Source organism: Hemitrygon akajei, chromosome 9 (assembly GCF_048418815.1).
Source record: "Hemitrygon akajei chromosome 9, sHemAka1.3, whole genome shotgun sequence".
Taxonomy (NCBI): Eukaryota; Metazoa; Chordata; class Chondrichthyes; order Myliobatiformes; family Dasyatidae; genus Hemitrygon; species Hemitrygon akajei.
In genome coordinates, this window is record NC_133132.1 from 151,538,561 (window position 1) to 151,563,959 (window position 25,399).

Sequence of the window (25,399 nt, forward strand, 5' to 3'; positions counted from 1 at the left end):
AAGAATTATTAATTCTAATAAATCTGTGGTGCCATTGGTGACATAACCCTCTAACAGAGGGACCCTACATTGGATTAGGTTACCTAATCAAATTGTTTTTGATGTTCTATGAAGGAAGTAATTAAAGGAGAGGAGTTGGAAGAAATATAACAAGTCAGGCTAAAGTGCACTGTGCACTTATTTCTGATGAATTTAGACCCCATATGTGGATTATTTTGCATTAATCTGGACAGGAAAATGAAGCAATCTATTTATGGTATTCTTTCAACAATAATTGTCTTTTTAAGCATGCTAGCTATAACCTGGGTCTTCACAGCATTGGGGAAAACTGGTCTGAAATGAATAGAGATTAGGAAGATTAAATGAGTTATTTAAGAGGACAAAGAAGTAAGAGTTTAGAAAATCTATTCTAGAGGAGGAAGCCCAAACCAAGTGTTGGGATGTGAAGCCCAAAACCAAAGGCAGGGTGTACAGTGGACAGTGATTAAAGTTTTTAAAGTGGGGTCAAAGGTGGGTATAAAAATTGTAAGGATTGTAACTGGATTTTTTTAAACGCAAAAAAACATTACCTTTGGTATTTTGATTGGCCCTACAGGAACTGAACTTCACTGAACATGAGTAATAAGCAAATAAGTTAGATTAAATATGAATAATGACCAGTTTATGCTGGGTGAAGAGAGAATGCTTTTATAAGTTTTTGTGAAATGGCATATGGGGAAAGCTGGCATTATTGTCTATTCTATCTGCCTTTGAGGTACTAGGGTACTATAATGGTTCATGTGTTAAAAATATTCCCATAGCTTGTTGGGGAGTTCTAGAATTTTGTCTCAGTGAAGGAGGAAAAGCAGTGGTGTGTACAAATTGGCTTGGTATGATTTTGAGTGATGCTCTGAGTACTTCTGTCCTTCTGGATAGTCAACATCACAGTTTTGGAAACGGGTGCAAAGGGACTTGGGATTCCTTGTGCAGGGCTTCCAAAAAGTTATTTGCAGATTGAGTCAGTGGTAAGGAAGGCAAATGCAATTTTTGCACTCATTTCCAGAGGACTAGAAATAAAAGTAAGGATGTATTGCTGAGGCTTTATAAAGTGTTGGTCACATCGCACTTGGAGAATTGTGAGCAGTTTTGAGCCCTTATCTTAGAAAATACGTGTTAGTATTGGAGAGGGCCCAGAAGAGGAATGAAAGGGCCTGTACTTGCTGGAGTTTAGAGGGGGGGGGGAAGAATCTTAAATAAAAACTCCAATATTAAAAGTCCTAGATAGAGTGGTTGCGGAGAAAATGTTTCCTATAATCCAGAGGGTACGGCCTCAGAATAGGAGGACACTTCTTTAGAACAGAGATGAGTAATTTATTTAGCCGGGGGTGGTAAATCTGTGGGATTCAGTGCCACAAATGGCTGTGGAGGCCAAATCATTGAGTATATTTAAAGCAGAGATTGATAGGTTCTTGATTAGTCAGGGCATCTAAGGTTCCAGGGAGAAGGTAGGAGAATGGGGTGAGAGTGATAATATATCAGCCATCACACACAAAATGCTGGTGGAAAAAAGGGGCTCCTCCCCTTCTTACCCCATCCCTGGCATACTTGGTTTGTTTTTTCTCTCTCTGCCCATCACTCTGCCTGTTCTCCATCACCCTCTGGTGCTCCCCCCACCCCCTTTCTCCCAAGACCTCCCGTCCCATGATCCTTTCCCTTCTCCAGCTCTATATCACTTTCGCCAATCACCTTTCCGGCTCTTAGCTTCATCCCACCCCCTCCGGTCTTCTCCTATCATTTCGCACTTCCCCTCCCCCCACTTCTTTCAAATCTCTTACTATCTTTCCTTTCAGTTAGTCCTGATGAAGGGTCTCGGCCCGAAACGTCGACAGTGCTTCTCCTATAGATGCTGCCTGGCCTGCTGTGTTCCACCAGCATTTTGCGTGTGTTTGAATTTCCAGCATCTGCAGATTTCCTCGTGTTTGATATATCAGCCACGATGGAATAACAGGGCAAACTCAATTGAATTCAAGTTTAATTGTTATTCAACTTTACAGGAATACTCATGAATACAGGCAAAGGAGATAGAGTTACTTCAGGGCCAAGGTACAAAACACAGCATCAACAGTCATACATAGCATGTATAAGAAAGATACGTCCATTAAATAAAAGAGTACAAACTCAAGTCATCCAACACCGCCAAATTCTGCAGACGACCACAACAGTGCTTGTCTTCTGCCGAGAGAACAGTGGGGGCGGGGTGGGGGGGGAGGCTAGCACTGACTTCAAATGGCCTAATTCTGCTCCTATGTCCTCTGGTCCTAGTGTCAGACAAGCCTTGGGAATTTGACACAATTCCTATTTTCTACTGGATATTTTGCAAGCCTGACATGCTGGTGGTAAAAGTCAAGTTGCTTTTTATTGTCATTTTGACCATAAATTGTTGGTACTGTACACAGTAAAAACAAAACAGTGTTCCTCCAGGACCCTGGTGCTACATGAAACAACACAGAACTACACTAGACTATGTGAGACAGCAGAAGGTTACACTAGACTATGTAAAACAACATAAAAACTGCACTAGACTACAGACCGGCACAGGACTGCATGAAGTGCATGAAACAGTGCAGGGCAGTACAATACTTAATAAACAAGACAATAGGCACAGTAGACGACAAATTACAATGTCAGTCTAGTCTCTGAGTATTGAGGAGTCTGGCTTGGGGGAAGAAATTGTTACACAGTCTGGTCGTAAGAGCTGGAATGCTTTGGTACCTTTTGCCAGATGGCAGGAGGAAGAAGTGTTTGTGTGAGGGGTGCATTGGGTCCTTCACAATACTGTTAGCTTTGCAGGTGCAGCGTGTGGTGTAAAAAGTGTGAATAAGTACAACAGTGAATTGTTTTGTTCAGAAGTGACTTCTAATAAACTGCTGAATTCTCACTTGTAAGTGGTGAAGAAACTTAGTGTTGAAGGAAGAGTCATTTTCTGCAGAATGTCCCAAATTCTTTCCTCCTTCAGTTCCTGCAATAGAGCATGCCCAGTTATATTTTTGGTTAATGTGACAGGGAATCTGACGATTTCTCTAAGTACAATTGTCTTGAAATATCAAAAAGGGAGCAGTTGTTCCTCAACTAACAGATTTTCACTATTTAATGACACAAACATTTTTTGTGGTACATTGTCATTCCAAGATTAAACATTTTCCAGGTCTTGGGAGCAAGTGAGCATGGACTGATGTATTATTTGGCATTGCGAACAGCATTGAGAAAGCCGTTATTATCAGGCAGCCTTGCTTCGCACTCAGTGATGAAGCATAGAGTATTTATTTATGAAGCAGTTTAAGGCTTTAGACCTGAAACACTACTCTTACAATCTCCAATGTGATGCCGAAGACTAAAATACTAGGCTTCCCAACAAACAGTTGAGAGCTGATTCCGACCAATAGGAAGTTTCCTCCTGATCTCAGTTTTATTTCAAGTTCTTAATGGCAAGTTCTTCACTGTTGCCTTGAAGACGAAATATAGGCATTCTCATGTTAATTCTGGAATTCAGCATTTAGTCCCAGGATATATCAGATCCAGAATTGAGATATCAAAGTGGAATTCTGAGATTCTGCAAGCAGATTATTGGTGAGTAATTGTGATTTTTAGGACTATTGTTTTTTGCCCTAATTTCTGTCTAGGAGACATATCAAACAAATCTGATGATAATATACAAAAAAATAAAAGCACAAAATGCTGGCAGAACTCAGCAGGCCAGACAGCATCTATGGGAGGAGGTAGTGACGACGTTTCGGGCCGAAACCCTTCATCAGGAGTGAAGTAACATGGGATGGTTGGGGGTGGATAAGAAGTGGAGGGAGGGATGAAGTAGAGAGCTGGGAAGTGATAGGCTGGAGGGAAATGGGCCAGGGGGAAGGTGGAGAATTATGGGAAGTAAGAGAAAGAAAGGTAGGGCTGGGGGGAGATTATAGTGAGGGGGGGAAGAGAGAAAGAGAATCAGACTAAAATTATAGATAGGGATGGGGTAAGGGGGGGGGCAGGGGTATCAACGGAGGTCTGTGAGTTGAATGTTCATGCCGGCAGGTAGGAGGCTACCTAGGCGGGAGATAAGGTATTGCTTCATCGACCTGCGTGTGCATGCCAGCAGGTAGGAGGATGCTTTACATCTCTTCAAAGATTTCAAGTTCGCTGGCCCCCACCGCCTCATTTTCACCATGGACGTCCAGTCCCTATATACCTCTATCCCCCACCAGGAAGGTCTCCAAGCTCTCCGTTTCTTCCTGGATTCCAGACCCAGCCAGTCACCCTCTACCACCACTCTTCTCCGCCTTGCGGAATTAGTCCTCCCCCTTAACAATTTCTCCTTTGGCTCCTCCCACTTCCTTCAAGCTAAAGTTGTAGCCATGGGCACCCGCATGGGTCCTAGCTATGCCTGCCTTTTTGTCGGCCATGTGGAGCAATCTATGTTCCAAGCCTAAACCGGTATCTGTCCTCCTCTTTTCTTACGTTATATCGGCGCTGCTTCCTGCACACATGCTGAGCTCGTCGACTTCATTAACTTCGCCTCCAACTTTCACCCCGCCCTCAAATTCACCTGGTCTATTTCCAACACCTCCCTCCCCTTTCTAGATCTTTCTGTTTCTATCTCTGGAGACAGCCTATCCACCGATGTCTACTACAAACCTACAGACTCCCACAGCTAAAAAGCTCCCAACCTGAAGATAATATACACTTAGTTATGAATTTTTTAAGAGGTTAAATTGGGCAAAGAATTCTAAAAGAGTCAACCTGGCAGGGTATTGAATACAGTACTGTATTTTTAAACAGTCTACTTCAGAGCTAGGATAAGAGTTTTGACAGTGCCAAAGATGTGGTACAGGTCAACACTAGGTACTCTGAAAACTACATTGTAGTAAAGGCAAGTTGATTTTTTTTATTTTGGTCATCAGCTATGGCTGTCTTGTGGGTTTCTTTGTCCTTGGTCAAATACCCTGCCTAATAAATTTTAGGCTAAGTTACTGCCTAATAGAAAGGCCCAAATTAATTTTGAGATTCTAAGCATGAAAATTTGTTTTATTTTAAAGTTATCTTTCAATTTTCAATACTAGCAACAAAAGGATTGCAGTCCATGAACAATTGATTTATTGAGCTAGTCCCATCATTGAAATTTGAGTTAACTGAAGCTACATTTTATGCTACATTTTATGCCTAACCACATTGAGTGCTTTTTGATTTTTTTTTAATTTAATTTGTTTAGCTTGGAATCTTTTAGCATTGTTGTTTTAAGATTCAGTGTATTGAAATGATTACAGCTGCTATTGAGCAAGAATCTGTTAATTAGCTTAACCCTTCAAACCAAGTTTAATTCTTATAAAATTAGCCTGCTATCCTCTGATGTCCTTAACAGATGCAAAGAAGAAAAAATACCAGGAGATTAAACATTCTGTTCATTAAATTTCAAATTTAGTAAATAATGTTACAAGCGGATGAGCTCAAGAGCATGGACCAATACTTGGGAGTTTTGGTGTTGTGGCCATTACAAAGTCTTGGGTGGCTCAGGGTAGGAATGGTTAGAGTGCCAGGCTTTAGAAGTTTCAGACAGAACAGGGAGGGAGGCAAAACAGGTGGGGGTGTGGCACTGCTGATCAGAGATAGTGTCACAGCTACAGAGAGGAAGGAAGTCATGGAGGGATTTTCTACTGAGTCGCTGTGGTTGGAACTTAGGAACAGGAAGGGGTCAGTAACTCTACTGGGTTTTGTTTTATAGACCACCCAGTAGTAACAGGGACAACAAGGAGCAGGTAGGGAGACAGATTCTGGGAAGCTGTAATAATAACAGGGTTGTCATGGTGGGAGATTTTAATTTCCCAAATATTGATTGGCATCTCCCTAGAGCAAGGGGTTTAGATGGGGTGGAGTTTGTTAGGTGTGTTCAGGAAGGTTTCCTGACACAATATGTCGATAAGCCTACAAGAGAAGAGGCTGTACTTGATCTGGTATTGGAAAATGAACCTGGTCAGGTGTCAGATCTCAGTGGGAGAGCATTTTAGAGATAATGATCACAATTCTATCTCCTTTACCATAGCACTGGAAAGGGATAGGAGCAGACAAGTTAGGAAAGCATTTAACTGGAGAAAGGGAAATATGAAGCTATCAGGCAGGAACTTGGAAGTGTAAATTGGGAACAGATGTTCTTAGGGAAATGTACGGCAGCAATGTGGCAAATGTTATGGGGATATTTGTGTGGAGTTCTGTATAGGTACATTCCAATGAGACGGAAAGGGTGGTAGGGTACAGGAACCGTGGTGTACAAAAGGCTGTTGAAAACCTAGTCGAAAAGCTTACGAAAGCTCACTACGGAATGGATCTTGGTGATTGTAGGGATGACTTACAGCGGATTGAAAAGCTTGAGTATGTAGACTTTAAGAAAGAGGATGTGCTGGAGCTTTTGGAAAGCATCAAGTTGGATAAGTCTCCGCGACCGGATGAGATGTACCCCAGGCTACTGCGGGAGGTGAGGGAGGAGATTGCTAAACTTTTAGCAATGATCTTTGTATCATCAATGGGGACGGGAGAGGTTCTGGAGGATTGGAGGGTTGCAGATGTTGTTACCTTATTCAAGAAAGGGAGTAGAGATAGCCCAAAAAATTATAAACCTTAAAGTCGTACTTCAGTGGTTGGTAAGTTGATGGAGAAGATCCTGAGAGGCAGGATTTATGAACATTTGAAGAGGCACAATATGATTAGGAATAGTCAGCATGGTTTTGTCAAAGGCAGGTCGTGCTTTATGAGCCTGATTGAATTTTTTGAGGATGTGATTAGACACATTGATGAAGGTAGAGCAGTAGATGTAGTGTATATGGATTTCAGCAAGGCATTTGATAAGGTACCTCATGCAAGGCTTATTGAGAAAGTAAGGAGGCAAGGAATCCAGAACTGGTTTGCTCACAGAAGGCAAAGAGTGGTTGTAGATGGGTCATGTTCTGCATGGAGGTCGGTGACCAGTGATATGCTGCCTCAGGGATCAGTTCTGGGACAACTACTCTTTGTAATTTTTATAAATGACCTGGATGAGGAAGTGGAATGATGGATTAGTAAATTTGCTGATGACACAAAGGTTGGGGGTGTTGTGGATATTGTGGAAAGCTGTCAGAGGTTACAGCGGGACATTGATAGGATTCAAAACTGGGCTGAGAAGTGGCAGATGGAGTTCAACCCAGGTAAGTGTGAGTGGTTCATTTTGGTAGATCAAATATGGCAGAATATAGTATTAATGGTAAAACTCTTGGCATTGTGGAAGATCAGAGGGATCTTGGTGTCCAAGTCCATAGGACACTCAAAGCTGCTGCAGAGGTTGACTGTGTGGTTAAGAAGGCATACGCTGCATTGGCCTTCATCAAATGTGGGATTGAGTTTAAGAGCAGAGAGGTAATGTTGCAACTATATAGGACCCTGGTCAGACCCCATTTGGAGAACTGCACTCAGTTCTGGTCACCTCACTACAGGAAGGATGTGGAAGCCATAGAAAGGATGCAGTGGAGATTTACAAGGCTTTTGCCTAGATTGGGGAGCATGCCTTATGAGAATGGGTTGCGTGAACTCGGCCTTTTCTCCTTGGAGCGTCGGAGGATGAGAGGTGTATAAGATGAGGAGAGGCATTGATCGTGTGGATAGTCAGAGGCTTTTTCCCCAGGGCTGAAATGGCTAACATGAGAGAGCACATTTTTAAGGTGCTTAGAAGTAGGTATAGAGGAGATGTCGGGAGTAAGTGTTTTTAAGCAGAGTGGTGTATGCGTGGAATGGGCCGCCAGCAGCGATGGTGGAGGCAGATACAATAGGGTCTTTTAGGAGACTCTATCTGGATAGGTACATGGAGCTTAGAAAAATAGAGGACTATGGGTAACCCTAGGTAATTTCTAAAGCAAGTACATGTTTGGCACAGCATTCTGGGCTGAAGGGCCTGTATTGTGCTTGTAGGTTTTCTATGTTTCTATATTGTTTATCTTATCTGTTTACTTTCAGAAATGAATATTGGCTGAACTGAATGTAGGATTTGAACTTTAGTGACCACTGCCATGATCAATGAAGAAAAGCCTTGGAGCATTCGAAAATTATCTATATTACAGACATCCATAGTGTGAATATTTGAAGATGTTAAAGACCTGCAGAAACTCATCATCGGGTTTAGACATTTAAAACAGTTACCTAATAATTTTACCATTCATTCTTTACTAATTTGTTGGCTCATTAAAATGTACCACATCTACACACTGTTAATATCCACGCAAAGGCTGCAAAGTAGGTTTCTTTTAAAGTTTTGTACAGAATGTTATAACTAATTTAGATACAGTACGTGGATCTGTTTCAGAAACTGAATATGCGTAAACTTGTTGCAGAAACATTTTTTAGCACGATCAAGTAGTTACCAAATATTATGGAAAAGGAAAATATGAAAAGACTTCATGTCACTTAAGAGAATTAAGTCTGTTTAGAAAAATCTTCTGTGCCACCTATTAAGTGAAAAACAAAATTTGAAGGGGGCCTGATGCAGGCAAGTATCATTCCAACAAATTTTTTGCACTGTTAAACATTTACTCTATATTTTCTTAGGTCATCCATGGAACTAGGATATCTATACTGGAAAGGAATACTTTTCTATTACTTAACATCTCTTTAACCAAATAGGCAGCTTAAAATTTAATACTTTTAAATCATATTTCTTCAATTGAAGCCAAATCATAATATTGAATACATTTCTATAAATTCTTTTATGTTCTTACTATGAAAGATTAAGCTTTAGTGTGTAGCTGTTAATCGGCAAATTGTGTTGCAGAGCTAAAAGCCTTGTCTAAGTTTTGAGGAAGATTTGAAATTTTTAAAAATTGTAATATTTTGTCTTTTCTGTAGATAATATTGCTTTTAAACAAATGCTAAGCAATACTGAATCCTGATGACTGTGTTATTATGCTTTTGACCTTTATATCTAGGCAAACAACCAAAGTAGCACTCTGGCAGCTTAAAAGTTGTGCTGTTGTATTTCTGCTTCATGTAATCCTGTTTTAAAAATAAATAAATATCCCTTAAAATATATTTGCTCTATGTTTCTATGCTTGACTCACTTTTTGAACTCTTCAGTAGTATTTTAATAATGCACATGATCTTTCAGAGTAACAGTAAAGACTTTGAAAATTTATCATTTCAAAAATTACTGTCAGATGTTGTTCTTTGGATGTTGTGGAGATAGTGAGAGAATGTCATAGAAATACATCCCAGTTGATCCAGCCGTTAGTTTCTTCTACTGTTCCTGAATCAGTGTTTTATTTCACGGACTATACCACAGTTTGGTCTTCATTTGAGCTTCTGTAACACTGGACAACACATTTTCTTCGAACTTTGCTTCCTCAGAATTTTTCTTCTTAATAATAGACTGCTTGAAGCTGAACACAAATATAATTTCAGACAACTTGGATCATGTAGGAACAAGAAATTAACTTTTATTGAATATAATGCTTTTAATTCCATAATGGTGCTGATGCTTTGCAATAGTTTAAGTTAAAACTGTTTTGACGATGAGTTTCATTTGCCCTCTGTGTCTGAGGCTTCTTGCTTAAGTGTCCAACAATAATCAGCCAGCATTGATTGATTCTAGTTACTCTGATACTGTTTGTCCATGACCACAATGTCATGTTGCACTTCATGGTTTTGTATGCTTGGAGCATGTTATCAATCAGCTGCATGTAGTTTGATGCTCTGAATTTGCAAGAATATTTTTAACAGCATCCTTGAATGCCTCCCATGCGATTTTCTCTGGTCTCACTAGAAGTTCTTTGAATTGCTTGTTGCTGATGACCTGTCTGATATGTGGACCAACAAAAATGTCTTCTTTAATCTTGCATTCTGATTTGAATTATGAATTGAAATAACAAATTAAGGCAATTTCAAAAAATGGTGCATGTTAGAATGATTTCCAAAAATATTAAACCCCTAAAGCCACCTCCCCCTCCCATGTACACTCCCATCCATTCCAGCAGATTACCTTTTGTATTGACCCCTGCATGTTACACATTACAGTTTCGCATTCTTTTCCCCAAACTTTTCACTTGGTTACTCACAGACATTGATAGACTCAGGGATACTCAAAGCCTTACATAAGAAATAGGAGCAGGAGTCGGCCATCTGGCCAATTGAGTCTACTCCGCCAATCAATCAGATCATGGCTGATCGCACCATGGACTCATCTCCACCTACCTGTCTTTTCCCCATAACCTTTAATTCCCCTACCATGAAAAAATATATCCAACCTTGTCTTCAATATATTTACTGAGGTAGTCTCCACTGCTTCATTGAGCAGAGAATTCCACAGAGTCACCACTCCTTGGGAAAAGCAGTTACTCCTCATCTCCATCCTAAATTTAATGCCCCGTATTTTGAGATTATGTCCCTTAGTTCTAGTCTCACCTACCAGTGGAAACAACTTTCCTGCCTCTATTTTATCTATCCCTTTCAGAATTTTGTGTTTCTATAAGATCTTCTCTCATCCTTCTGAATTCCAGCGAGTACAGTCCCAGGAGACTCAATCTTCCTCATAGTCTAACCCCCTCATCTCTGGAATCAACCTGGTGATCCTGCTTTGCACCGCCTCCAAAGCCAGTATATCCTTCCTCAAGTAAGGAGGCCAGAACTGCATGTAGTACTCTGCCTCCCCAGTACCCTTTGCAGTTGCAGCATAATCTCACTGCTCTTAAATTCAATCCCACGAGCAATGAAGTCCAACATTCCATTTGCCTTCTTGATAGCCTGCTGCACTTGCAGTCCAACCTTTGGTGATGCATGCACAAGCATTCCCAAGTCCCTCCGCACAGCAGCATGCTGCAATCTTTTACTATTTAAATAATAATCTGATTATCCATTTTTCCTTCCAAAGTGGATGCCCTCGCATTTACCAACATTGTACTCCATCTGCCAGATCCTTGCCCACTCACTTAACCAACCATATCTCTGTAGACTCCATACCCTTTGCACAATTTGTTTTACTCAAATTAGTGTCATCAGCAAACTTAGATACACTACACTCAGTCCTCTCTTCTAGATTGCTGATGTATATTGTGAGCAGTTGCATCACTGATTGCCAACCAGAGTAACACCCAAGTATCCCAACTTCCTGCTCTCTATTGGTTAACAATTCTCTATTCATGCTAATACATCATCCCCAACTCTATGCATCCTTACGAACAAGTGTTTTATGTGGCACCTTATCGAACATCTTCTGGAAATCCCATCTGTTCCCCTCTATCCACTGTGTCCGTTATATCTTCAGAGAATTCCATTAAGTTTGTTAAACAGAACCTCCTTTGCTGAATCCATGCTGCATCTGCCTGATGGATCAATTTCTTTACAGATGCCTCGCTATTTCTTCTTTAATGATAGCTTCAAGCATTTTCCCAACTACAGATACTAAACTATTTGGCCTATAGTTACATGTCTTCTGCCTACATTCTTTTTTGAATAGTAGCATGACATTTGCTGCCTTCCAATCTGCCGGGACCTGCCCAGAGTCCAGAGGATGTTGGTAAATTATCACTAAAGCCTCAACTATAACCTCTTCTTTCTATTTCTTTCGGTATCCTGGGATGCATTCCATCAAGACCAGGGGACTTGATCAGGCCCGCAAGTTTGCTCAGCACTACCTCTTTAGTGCTATCTATTGTCTCAGGGTCCTCACCTCCCATTGCAACCGTATCATCTCTGTTCAGCATTTCAGATGTAACATGCACCATGAAGACCAACACAAAATAGTCATTCAAAGCCTCAGCCATTTCCTTATTACCCAATATCAATTCTCCCTTCTCATTCGGTTATTATTCGGTGGCCTATAGACAACTCCCAACAGATTTTTTTTCCCTTTACTATTCTTAATTTTTACCCAGAGAGATTCAACATTCTTAGATCTTACATCATCTCTCACTATCGCCCTGATCTCATCCTTAATTAAGAGTACTACCCCACCTCCCTTACCTTTCTGCCTATCCTTCCGTATTACCGGATATCCTTATATATTTAATTCCCAATCCTCTCCATTCTGCAACCATGTAATGGCTCTTTATCATTCCCCTTTATACTGATTTGTGCCGCAAGTTCACTGACCTTGTCTCGAATACCACAGGCATTCAGATAAAGTGCCCTTGCACTCACTGTGCCTTTAAAACCTAGTAATCTTTGTCTCTTATGCACTTGACTTTTCTGCACCCCACCCCTCTTTTTTAACTTCTGCTTTTACTTCATCTTTATCCATAATTTTCTCTTCTACCTTATTCATGCTTCTCCAATCTGTTGAACCCACCCCCGCCCTATCCACATCCCTAGTTATGCGATTTGCCAGGATCCAGGTCTCATCACAGTTCAGGTGGAGCCCATCCCAATGGAACAGCTCCCTCCTCCTCTGATACTGGTACCAGTTTCCCATGAATTCAAACCCACTTCTCCCATGTCAATCCTTGAGCCATGCATTTAACTCTAATTTTCTTAATCCTGTACAAATTTACACGTGGCTCAGGTAGGAATCCGGAGATTGCCACCTTTTTGGTTCTGCTTTTTAATTTAGTCCCTAGCTGCTCAAATTCCCTCAGCAGAACCTCTTTCCCCATTCTACCTATGTCGTTGATACCCACATGGACCACAACAACTGGATCTTTTCCCTCCCACTGCAAATTCCTCTGCAGATCAGATGAGATGTCCCAAACCAGGACACCAGGCAGGCAACACAACCTTTGGGATGCTCTGTCCCTGTGACAGAGAACCTTGCCTATTTCCCTGATGATACTGTCCCCAATTAACACTACATTTCTCTTCTCTTCCCCCCCCCCCCCTTGAATGACCTCCTGAACTACTGTGCCACAATTAGATTGCTCATCCTTCCTACAACCCCACTCTCATTCACACAGGGAGTAAGTCTCAGATCGGTTGGACAAGCACAAGGGCTGAGGCTCCTCCAGCACTGTCTCTTGAATCCCAATACCTGGCTTCGTTCACTGTCACACCTCCTTGTCCCTGACCACAGACCAAATTTGAGGCAGCTAATCTAATAGGTGTGCCTACCCCCTAAAACAGAGTATCCAAGTAACTCTCCCCCTCCCTGATGTGCCACAGTGTTTGAAGCTTAGATTCCCAGTCATCAACTTTGAGCCTGAGTTCCTCGAGCAGCCAGCACTTGCTGCAGATGTGGTCACCAGGAACCACAATGGGGTCCACCAGCTCCCACACCATACAGCTGCAGCACATCACCTGATCCTGCATCTTCCTTTCTTTATTTAATTAGTTGTAGTTTAGTGACTTTTTATTCAACCACTACAAAAGCCGTACCCGCTCTTCAACTGTGCCTCCTCACCGAAGCCTCTTGAGCCCACATTGGTAAACTCTGCTCTCTCTGCCAGTAAACTATACTATGAAGCGACTTTTAATCCTGCCTTGTTCGGCCTACAACAACTTTGCCCCATTCTAATTACTGGTTCGCTTTTTCCTTGGAAAAACACGCTAAGTGCCTCTATTATCGCTAGCACTAGTGAACTGCTTATGCAAAGGTGAGAAAACTGGCCACCCTAAACAAGGGACAGGCTAGAATGAAATTCCCTTGCGGCCTCTGTAAGGCAACCAAAATCGAGTTATATAAGCAGCTGCGTCCAAAATTTGAAATAGAACAAAAGAATGTTACAGGCCAAGCCACCCAGACCTCTTTTTCTCTCTCTCATACACACTCCCCCAAACAGCGTGCACAGTCAGAGCAGAGTCTGCTACACTAGTACCAGCTCAACCTGGAAGGGTCTATAAGATGGGGACCTCTACCTCAGAGTTCTTCCTACACAAACATATATTCTTCAGTTTCATTTTGTGTTAATTTTCCCCCATACTTCCTCTTGTTATACATTCCCAGACAACATTCTTACTGCATGTTCTTGGATTTCAGCTTTATCTCTCTTACGTTATACTTTGTTCCATATACCTTCCTCTTCATTTGTTTTTGCCCACTTTAACACGACTCCCTTTCTTATTCCTGCCTCACCCAGAGCTGATATGACCTACTCACATTTTTTAAGTTTGTCAGCCTCTTTCCACTGCATATCCATTACAGGTATATGCCTTGCTTGATCTTGGTGAGTTAAATTTGCTGTCTATTTTTGTAAAATATAATAGCTTTGGTTAATCAGATGTAGTTTGTGAAAAATTAGCAGGATATGAGAAATAAGATGACTTTGAAATGGCTAATATAAACCATTTTGAATATTGTTTGTACGACCTTTTGAAGTAAAGTTATCCCCTTGATTATCTGTCAAAGTCATTCTTGATAAAGTAATCAATAATTTTTGTTGGTTACCTTGAGAGATGGTTCAGATGCATTAATAACAGTTCACTTTTGGAAGTGGTTCTTCACATAACTTTCATTGCTAGGCCTTGTATTCCGTGCTCTATATTCAGGCGAAAAATCGTTGAAGTAGCGTTCTTTGATAAAGTTCTTAGGATTTTCATTCATTGCTATTTCGTTATTCACTGTTGAGAGACAATTATTTCAAAAAATGAAATGCTTTATTCTAATACAAACATACAAATTAGGAGGAGCAGGACATGTGTTTCCATTGAACCTGCACTACAAATTTAATGAAACCATGGTCAGTCTGACTGAAACCTCAATTTCACATTCCCTGTCTATCCAATAACCTGGAACTGCCTTGCTTAAGAAGACACCTACCAACTTGTACCTTAAAAATATTCAAGAATATTCTGGGTTCAGATGGTGCTATCGAGCATGTGCAACAGCTCACTGGTAGTTTGGAGGCAAGCGTCAGGCTGTTTTCACTCGCTCTCCCACAATGTTCATTCCTCTCTCAAGCGGCTGTTATCTCTGCGAGTGTTCTTGCCCTACTAATATTATGCACTGAGTTGAGGCTTGGGCCTACTCCAGCTGCTCTAGGGAGCGAATCTAAGGGCTGAATCTGGTTCAGAATGATGTTGTTTGTTCCCATTGTTTGCATGCCGTATGTGTGTGTGTTTCTTTTTCCCTCTTTCTCATTTTTCTTTAAATTGGGTTCTTCGGGTTTCTTGCTTTGTGACTGGCTGTAAGCAAACGTAGCTCAAGGTGTATAATTCATACATCCTTTGATAATAAACATACTTTGAACTTTGAATCCTGTGTTCACTTCCTTTGGAAGAAATTCCAAAGACCCTTAAATCAAAAGACTACACCTACATATTAAATGGGTGACCCCAGATTCTAAATCTTCTCCCTATCAGCATACCCTTGTATGTCTAATCCACCCTTTGTGTCTGAATTTTACCCTACATAGCTTTGTGTCTCTAACCTTTCTTAATAAAACAACACTTATTCCAGGTATTAATCCAATAAACCTTTTCAGAACAAATTCCAGCACATTTACATTGTTCTTTAAACACAAAAACAAGTAAATGATTCCAATGCCTTTCATATCTGAGGTACAAACCTCTCTTTGGGCCAAATGGTGATATCCTGTGTCTATAAATTTAATATCAAATGCCTCTGTAGCATACACCATTTTCTTTATCCTTTGATATTTTGGAAGACTGCATGTATTGCAATTTTTAAGGATTCTGAAATGAAACTGTTTGCCAACAGTTTGCCTGGTACCACTTGGTGATTGTGATTTTCCTAAGTTGCTTTCTACTGTTCATTTTCTGATTTACATCCATTTGTAGGATATTATTTCTATCCTCTCTATGGTGAAGGCTGATACAAAAATACCTCTTTAATTCATTTAACTTTTTTCAGTTGTTAATTCCCCACACTTTTAACAGCAACATTCATTTTATTTTTTCCCACGTTCTGAAGAAGCAAGTGCTGATTTTACATTTCTAGCTTGATTTTTCTTGATTGTTTTTTGTTCTGTCTTTTTTTTATTATATTTTGCTCACTTTTTGCATCTATCATTAACTTTTAGTAAACCACACATGGTGGGTTAACCTGCAGATTCTTTTCATTGGAGCATATTCCCTCTTGTATTCTGGAAGATCCATGTAAATGGAGCTGGACTCTGACCAGTCACTGAGGGGGAGCAGGAGAAGACAGCTACCTTTTCACTTAGGTTCACACTCAAGATTAAAAAGGCAGCACTTTGTGGCAGTTTTTTGGAGTTAGACTGTGACCAATCATGGAGCGGGATCCATTAGAAAGTAAGAATAAAGATCAGGCAGGTACAGGCGGAGCAGCCGTTCTTGAAGAGGCCGGTGTTGGAGTGGCTTTGGCTCATCAGGCTTGGGCAAGGTAAGTATCTGGCAGGTTTATTTTTTTTTCTTTATTCTTCATTTCTATACTGTTAGGGCATAGTGCAGTGAGAATAGCTCCAGGAGCTGTACTTTGTTCTGTGTGTGAGATGCGGGAATTCCTCCAGCCTCCCAGATAACCACACCTGACCAGGTGTACTGTGAAAGCATATTAAGGAACTAGCGCTGCAGCTCGATGACCTTTGGAGAATGGAGATGTGAGAGACAGGACCTACAGGGAGGTAATCACCCCCTAGCTTGCAGGAGGCAAGTAACTGGGTGACTGTCAGGAGAAGGAAGGGAAATGTACAGCCAGTGCAGAGTACCCCTAAGGCCAATAATAAGTATATCACTTTGGATACTATTGAGGGGTGGTGACCTACCGGGAGGAGCCACAATGACCAGGTCTCTCTCACTGAGTTTGGTGTTATGGCTCAGAAGAGAAGAGGTGAAGAGGACAGCAGTGGTGATAAGAGATTCCATAGCCAGAGGAACAGAGCAAAGATTCTGTGGGCACAATAGAGTCAACTGGATGGTATGCTGCCACCCAGCTGCCAGGGTCAGGTTGTTTGGACGGGGTCCATAGCATTCTAAAGGGGGAGGGTGAGCAGCCAGAGACTTGGTACATATTGACACCAATGACATAGGTAGAAAAGGTGAGGAGGTCCTGAAGAGAGACTTTAGGGAACCAGGTAGAAAGCTGAAAAACAGCACCTCCAGGGTAGTAACCTCTGGACTGCTGCCTATGCCACATGCGAGTGAGGGTAAGAATAGGATGATATGTTAGATGAATGTGTGGCTGAGGAACTGGTACAGGAAGGCATGGATTCAGATTTATGGGTCATTGAAATCTCTTCTGGGGAAGGTATGGCTTGCACAGAAGGGACGATTTATACCTGAACCCAAGGGGACCAAATTCCTTGTGGGTAGGTTTTCCAGAGTTGTTCGGGAGAGGTTAAACTAATTTGGCAGGAGGCTGATGATAGGGCAAACTTGCAGTAAACAGGATGAGTGGCAATGTAAAAGGTGCACAAAATTGAAATGGGTGAATACAAGACTGAGGGTGTTATATTTGAATGCACACCTTATACAGAATAAGGGAGATAAATTTGTAGCGCAGTTACAGATTGGCAGATTGTCAGCAGCACTGAATTGTGGCTGAAGGATGATCTAAGCTGGGAGCTTAATGTCCAAGGATACACATTGTATTGAAAGGATAGGCAGATAGGCAGAGGGGATGGTATTGCTCTGTTGGTAAAAAATGAAATCAAACCTTTTGAAAGAAGTGACATTGGATGGGAAGGTGTTGAATCATTCTGGGTAGAGCTAAGGAATGGCAAAGGTAAAAAGTCCATGATAGGAGTATTATACAGACCCCCACCCCCCAACCAGTAGTAAATATGTAGTCTGCGAAGTACATTGAGATATAGAAAATGCATGCCAAAAGGGCAATGTTATAATAGTCATGAGGGATTTCAATATGCAGATAAATTGGAAAAATCAGGTTGATGCTGGATCCCAAGAAGGGGAATTTCCAGAACACCTACAAGACGGTTTTCTAGAGCAGATCGTGGTTTAGCCCACTAGGTGATCAGTTATTTTGGATTGGGTGTAGTGCAAAGATCCAGAGTTGATTAGAAAGCTTAAGTTAAAGGAACCCTTAGGGGAAGGGATCATAATATGATACAATTTATCCTACAGTTTGAGAAGGAAAAGTTAAAGTCAGATGTGCCGATATTACAGTGGAGAAAAGGAAATTACAGAGGCATGAGAGAGGAGCTGGTTAAAATTGTTTGGAAAGGAACACTGACGGGATGACGGCAGAGCAGCAATGGCTAGAATTTCTGGGAGCAATTTGGAGGTGCAGGAGGAAGTATTCTAAAGGCAGGATGAAACAACCATGGCTGACAAGAGAAGTCAAGACAACATAAAAGCCAAAGAGAGGGAATATAATAGAGCAAAAATTAATGAGAAGTTAGAGGATTAGAAAGCTTTTAAAAACCAACAGAAGGCAACTTATTAAGAAGGAAAGTTATTAAGAAGGAAAAGATGGAATATGAAGTTAAGCTAGCCAATAATATTACAGAGAATACCAAAAATTTCTTCAGATAAAATGTAAAAGAGAAGTGAGAGTAGATACTGGATCACTGGAAGATCATGCTGGAGAGGTAGTAATGTGGATCAAGGAAATGGCGGATGAACTGAATAAGTATTTTGCATCAATCTTCACAGTGGAAGATACTAGCAGTATGGTGGAAGTTCAAGAGTGTCTGCGGGCAGAAGTGTTTGACACTGCCATTACTAGGGAGAAGATTCATAGGAAACTAAAAGGTCCAAAGATAGATAAGTCATCTGGACCAGATTGTATACACCCCAGGGTTCTGAAAAAAAGTAGCTGAAGAGATTGTGCAGGCATTAGCAATGACTTTTCAAGAATCAATTGATTCTGGCATGGTTCCAGAGGAATGGAAAATTGCAAATGTCGTTCCACTCTTCATGAAGGGAGAGAGGCAGAAGGAAGGAAATTACAGGCCAGTTAGTCTGACCTAAGTGTTTGGGAAGATGTTGGAGTCGATTGTTAAGGATGTGATTCAAGGGTTCTTGGAGGCACATGTTAAAATAGATTATAGTCAACATAGTTTCCTCAAGGGAAAATTTTCCTTGACAAGCTGTTGGAATTCTTTGAAAAACCAACAAGCAGGATAGACAAAGGAGAATCAGTTAATGTTGTGTACTTGGATTTTCAGAAGGCCTTTGACAAGGTGCCACACATGAGGCTGCTTAACAAGTTATGAGCCCTTGGTATTTCAGGAAAAATATTAGCATGGAGAGAGCATTGTCCAAATGGAAGCAGACAATGAGTGGGAATAAAGGGAACCTTTTCTGGTTGGCTGCTGGTGACTACTTGTGTTCCCCAGGGGTCTGTGTTAGGACCGCATCTTTTGACTTCATTGAAATCTGCTGAATGTTGAAAGGTCTTGAAAGAGTGGGTATGGAGAGGATGTTTCCAATGGTGGGTGAGTCTAAGACCAGAGGACACACTCACATAGAGGAGCATCCTTTTAGAACGAAGTTGAGGAGGAATTTCTTTAGCTAGAGAGGAGTGAATCTGTGGAATTCATTGCCACAGGCAGCTGTGAAGGCCATGTCTTTATGTATATTGAAGGCAGAGATTGATAGATTCTTGATTAGTCAGGACATGAAGGGATATGGGGAGAAGTCAGGAGACTGGGGCTGAGAGGGAAATGGATCAGCCATGATGAAATAGCAGAGTAGACTTGATTAGCCAAATGGCCAAATTCTGTTCCTATATCTTATGATCTTATGGTCTTAAGTGCCTGCCACTGCATCTCCCTTGAACAATTCAATAATAATTTGCTGGATCACTTTAGCTTGTTCTGCTTTCATACCCTCAAATATTCTTACATAGCAAAAAGGTTGAAAAATTTGACGAAGTCAAATGCCCTATGAGAATAGGTTGAGTGAACTTGGACTTTCTCATTGGAGCGACAGAGGATGAGAGGTGACTTGATAGAGGTGTGCAAGATAATGAGAGGCATTGCCCGTGTGGAGAGTTAGAGGCTTTTTCCAGGGCTGAAATGGCTAACACGAGAGGACTCAGTTTTAAGGTACTTGGAAATAGGTACAGAGGAGACGTCAGGGCTAAGTTTTTTACACAGAGAGTGGTGAGTGCATGGAATGGCCTGCTGGCGATGGTGGTAGAGGCAGATATGATAGGGTCTTTTAAGGGATTTCTGGATCAGTACATGGAGCTTAGAATAATAGAGGGCTATGGGTAACCCTGGGTAATTTCTAAATTAAGTACATTTCGGCACAGCATCGTGGGCTGAAGGGCCTGTATTATGCTGTAGATTTTCTATGTTTTCTAAAGTCAGACTGAAATTTATTTTCATTCTAGAATTATCATGTGCAATCAATTCAGAGCAACAAGTACAGTAAGTGCCATCCACTGTTTTGTGAACGGTAAGTAAACATTAGCTTGATTTGAAGGCACATTCAGCTTGAATTGGAAACCAGACTTAGACAAAGTGTTTATGATTATTTTCCAGAGCATCAAGTGACTGAATAGAACAAATTTAATGCTACAACCAGAGGTAGTGCATCTGAGGGTGAAACCTAGAAAAATTACATAAAATCTCCTATGAAGAAATATCATAGCTGTGAGTTTGAGGTTATTCTCAATAATTAACTTTAAAAAATAATTGGTATGAATATGGTGAGGTTACAGATTCCCATAGATTAATTTTCTTCCAGATTGAGCATAAACATCTAATCATAGTAAAATGAGTACTCTTAACCCAAGTGCACTTTACTAAAAAAAGTTAAGTTTCTTTTGTTTCTGTGTTCCATTTCAAATTAGTACTGCAATGTGCTGTGCGGATGTAATTTAAAGTCAAAATAAATAATTTGATCAGTTCCTTTGAATTGCAGATTATGATTATCTATGCCTTTCAGATTTACATAGAAAACCTACAGCACAATACAGGCCCTTCGGCCCACAAAGCTGTGCCAAACATGTCCTTACCTTAGAAATTACCGAGGGTTACCCATAGCCCTCTATTTTTCTAAGCTTCATGTGCCTATCCAGGAGTCTTTTAAAAGACCCTATCGTATCCACTTCCACCACCGTTGCTGGCAGCCCATTCCACACACTCGCCACTCTCTGAGTAAAAAACTTACCCCTGACATCTCCTCTGTACCTATTCCCCAGCACCTTAAAACTGTGACCTCTCATGTTAGCCATTTCAGCCCTGGGGAAAAGCCTCTAACTCTCCACACGATCAAGGCCTCTCATTATCTATACACCTCTATCAGGTCACTTCTCATCCTCCGTTGCTCCAAGGAGAAATGGCCGAGTTCACTCAACCTGTTTTCATAAGGCATGCTCCCTAATTCAGGCAACATCCTTGTAAATCTCCTCTGCACCCTTTCTATGGCTTCCACATCCTTCCTGTAGTGAGGTGACCAGAACTGAGCACAGTGGGGTCTGACCAGGGCGTATATAGCTGCAACATTGCCTCTCGGCTCCTAAATTCAATTTCACGGTTGATGAAGGCCAATACTATATACCGTATGCCTTCTTAACTACAGAATCAAACTGCGCAGCTGCCTTGAGCGTCCTATGGATTCAGACCTCAAAATCCTTCTGATTCTCCACACTGCCAAAAGCCTTACCATTAATACTGTATTCTGCCATCATATTTGACCTACCAAAAATGAACCACTTCACACTTATCTGGATTGAACTCCATCTGCCACTTCTTAGTCCAGTTTTGCATCCTCTTCCTTAATATCTACATACTGAAGCTTTTCAGTCCACTGTAAGTCATCCCTACAGTCGCCAAGATCCTTTTTCGTAGTGAATACTGAAGCGAAGTATTCATTAAGTACCTCTGCTATCTCCTCCGGCTCCATACACACTTTTCCACTGTCACACTTGATTGGTTCTATTCTCTCACAGCTTATCCTCTTGCTCTTCACATACTTGTAGAATTTACAGCTTGCAAGGGCTTGAGAATCTGTTTACTGACATTGGTGAATGGCTGAATTGCCCAGATACTCTTCTAGCCTCGCACAAAAAGGATGAGAGCTGATGCTACTCATTGCCTGGGCTTGAACACCATCGGAAGGGAAAGCTGGAACAACCAACCTGTGTTGTTTTTTTTTGCCTACCACCCATGTGTTTATGAAGATTAACTTTGAAAATAAGCATGTCTTACAAGTATAATTTGCTCCCTCACTGAAAATTACATGAAGGAAAATCTATTGCATTTGTTAACAAAATTAAAAACAGCTTGCAAGGTATGTGCAATGCTGATCTGGGAATAATAACCTGCAATAATGCTGTGTTGGTAGTATAGTCATTGCACTGTGATTCAAAATATGTCTTGTACACAGTGTAGCTAAATTAACTATTGCTCCATTACCAAATTTCCCTTTTAACAGTCATCATAGGTTGACTTTGAAAAATGTTTCCTTTTCCCCTCTGATTCCTGTTTTATAATTACTTTTATTTAGGGTTTCTTTCCTATAGCGTAAGCAACATGATTTCATGACTGATTTTGGATACTAATGTGGCCATAAACTACAAATCTCCTTGTGTTTATCTTTGTCAACAATGTCTTTATTTATCTTTTGAATTATGTTGGTTTTCAATCCATTCATTTGAAGACTGGGCATTTTTTCACTTAATAGAACCTCATTGCCTATTCACTACATAGTGTTCAATTTCCTTCCTAATCCCAGATTAATTTGTTCTGTCCCTAATTGCCCTTTAAAATCTTCCAGTTTGAAGTGATCATTCCTTAAAGCATTGGCAACTCTAGATGAAATAGCCTCCTTAGTTCTCATTGGTACTCAGTTTTAGGGGATATGCAACCAGCGCTATCTATTGAAGGCACAATACCTCCCCCCGCCCCCCAACCCCACCCCAGTTACCTTTACCATCTCCAAATCTGCTTCTGCCCTCCTCTTTCTCCATATGTCATGTCTTTTCTAAAGATGCTGCTTTCTATACCAGTGAATCTAAATATTTTCCTCAACTCGGTGAATGCCTTCATTTACTGTACATGACCCTCAACCCTGTTAGATTCCAGTTGCTACACTTCTGCTCAAACCCTTTTGCCTCCCACCAGGATTAAGATAGAATTTCCCCATTCACTCCACCAGCTTCCAATTCTAATGGATTAGTTTCCATTTTGAAGAATCCCTACTGTGGTAAAGGTTGTTGACTGAAGTTTATTTTATAAGCATATTGGTTTGAGAAATCTAGCAGAGAATTAAATCACTGAAATTGCTTTTAGCCATCGACAAAATTTACATTTCAATTTAACTGTTATTGACAGATTAACAGCCCATTAATGAGCTTTTAGCAAGTTCTCTTAGTTAATACCAGTCCGTGTTAATACCATTTCTAACCTATCTCAGATTCCTTTTGTTCTCTCTATCCTCTCTTTTTCTGAATTTTCACCTTTCTATCCACAGGCAATTAACTTTCTTTTTCTCTCTACAATTGCACTGTGTTCAAAGTTCAAAGAAGATTTATTATCAAAGTACCTATACTGTATGTCACCTTATACTACCTTGGAATTTATTCTCTTGCAGGCATCCATAGTAGAACGGAGAATTGTCATTCTGAACAGAGTACACCAGAGTGTTTCCAGTATTCAGTTTTTCCATGATGGATTTTCAGTGTCTGTGGATTTGTTTTTCAATATCATATCTGATTTTTTTTGTTTTTAAGTCATTCTTTTTATGTAATGATTAGAGAAACTGACCATTTATCTTGCTGCAGTTGCTCCCGGAGCTGCTCTATGACTAAATGCTGGAAAGTGCAAGTAGACTGGAGGCCCAATGTTTACCATGAAGTTTCCCAACAAAGTACATTCAAAGTATGGAACCATATCATCAGACTGATAGCCGAAGAAGAGAAAATGAGTAGAGTGCCACCCTGCACCATTTTAATATTTTCTGAGGAACACATATATTCTGTATCCTCTTGTAGGGGAAAATTATCCTTAAGGATCAAGGACAATGAGAAGGTAATCAACAGCATCTCTTTCACCTCAAACGGTGGAAGAAGTTTGGTGTGGGCCCTCAAATCCTAAGAAATTTCTACAGGGGCACAACTGAGAACATCCTGACTGGCTGTATCACAGCCTGGTATAGGAACTGTCCTTCCCTCAATCGCAGAACTCTGCAGAGAGTGGTGCGGACAGCCCAGTGCATCTGTAGATGTGAACTTCCCACTATTCAGGACACTTACTGTGACAGATCTGTAAAAAGGGGCCAAAGGATCATTGGGGACCCGAGTCACCCCAACCACAAACTGTTCCAGCTGCTACCATCCAGGAAACAGTACTGCAGCATTAAAACCAGGACCAACAGGCTCCGGGACAGCTTCTTCCACCAGGCCATCAGACCGCTTAACTCATGCTGACACAACTGTACTTCTATGTTATATTGACTGTCCTGTTGTACATACTACTTATAAATTACTATAAATGGCACATTGCACATTTAAATAGAGACGTAACAAAGATTTTTACTCCTCGTGTATATGAAGGATGTATGTAATAAAGTCAATTCAATTCAATTCAAAACCATTTTGAGTTTAGATCCAAACTAAGTAAACTATTTATTGCAATGTTTGTTTTGGTTGATAATGTTTTATTATTACTGTGCCAAGGCACCGTGAAAAGCTTGTCTTTCATACAGTTGGAATTATGGTGCAGTTATGCAGTTTTCCAACTTCAAGTGTTAACAGTTCTTAGAATTTCGATTTTGAAGACTATTTTCACGTTTTTATATCTATTTTCACGAGTAATTATTCTGATACTAAAATTTGAGATTGAAATCTTGTCCTTCTCCCCTTATGTGTTAAATAAGAGTTAAAAAAGCTCTGCATTCCTTCTACATACCTTTCTTCAATTCCAGTCTGAAGTAGACGAGTAGCAGCAACAAGAGCAGAGTGACTGGTGTGAATATTCCAAATATAAGAAACCACAGAGGGAGGGCTTGAAAAACTTCCACAATCGATGAGTATCTGTACACCATGATAGAACTCGTAGTTTTCAGCTGTAGTCCCTGAATGTCTTGTTTAATTGGATCCAAAGTGCATTGTTTGGACTTTGTTGTGTGCTTTGTTCTGCTTCAATAAGCTTGTGATTTACAAACGTTTGTAAGCAGATTTATAACCTTTGCCCAAGTTCGATCTCACTGATTACATCAACAAGATAACTTTTTTTTTATTGACATTCTTCTTATGAGTGCTGAGTAAATTTTAGTTTTTTTTCTTTTAAGGGTACATTGCATTTTTATATTTTACTCAGATTTAGATTGATTTGTCACATATATCGAAATATACAGTGAAGTGCATCATTTATATTAACAGCCAACTCTACCCTCGAATATATTGGGACAGCCTGCTGGTGTCGTCACACATTCTAGCACCAACATAGCAGGATCACGGTCTTCAGCAGAGCGACACAAGCAACAACAGCAGCCAGACAATCCCCTTTCCCACTCATATACACACACAGACCCAAGGCATGCTGTCTCAGGGTCTCCATTCTCCAGTCCCTGGCCCAGAAGCACAGACATCGGGCCTCTGACT

General features: G+C 40.7%; 1 protein-coding gene and 1 long non-coding RNA gene across 20 annotated transcripts in view; one reads left to right on the forward strand and one right to left on the reverse strand.

The window, feature by feature from the left end:
- epb41l2 (erythrocyte membrane protein band 4.1 like 2) overlaps positions 1-9,067 on the forward strand; it is a 200,130-nt gene extending 191,063 nt beyond the window's left edge. For all 19 annotated transcript variants that reach the window (XM_073057274.1, XM_073057276.1, XM_073057278.1 and 16 more), the window contains one exon: positions 8,002-9,067. Coding sequence is in view for 2 of the 19 variants with exons in the window: in XM_073057276.1 (XP_072913377.1) it covers positions 8,002-8,007 (6 nt within the window). In the remaining 17 variants the exon portion in view is untranslated. The remainder of the gene's footprint in view (positions 1-8,001) is intronic.
- Positions 1,994-24,917, reverse strand: LOC140733657 (uncharacterized). Its single transcript, XR_012100331.1, has 3 exons — positions 24,705-24,917; positions 14,348-14,520; positions 1,994-2,998 (listed from the first exon to the last, which is right to left on the reverse strand). It is a non-coding gene; the product is annotated as an uncharacterized lncRNA (long non-coding RNA).
- Between the last annotated feature and the right edge of the window lie 482 nt (positions 24,918-25,399).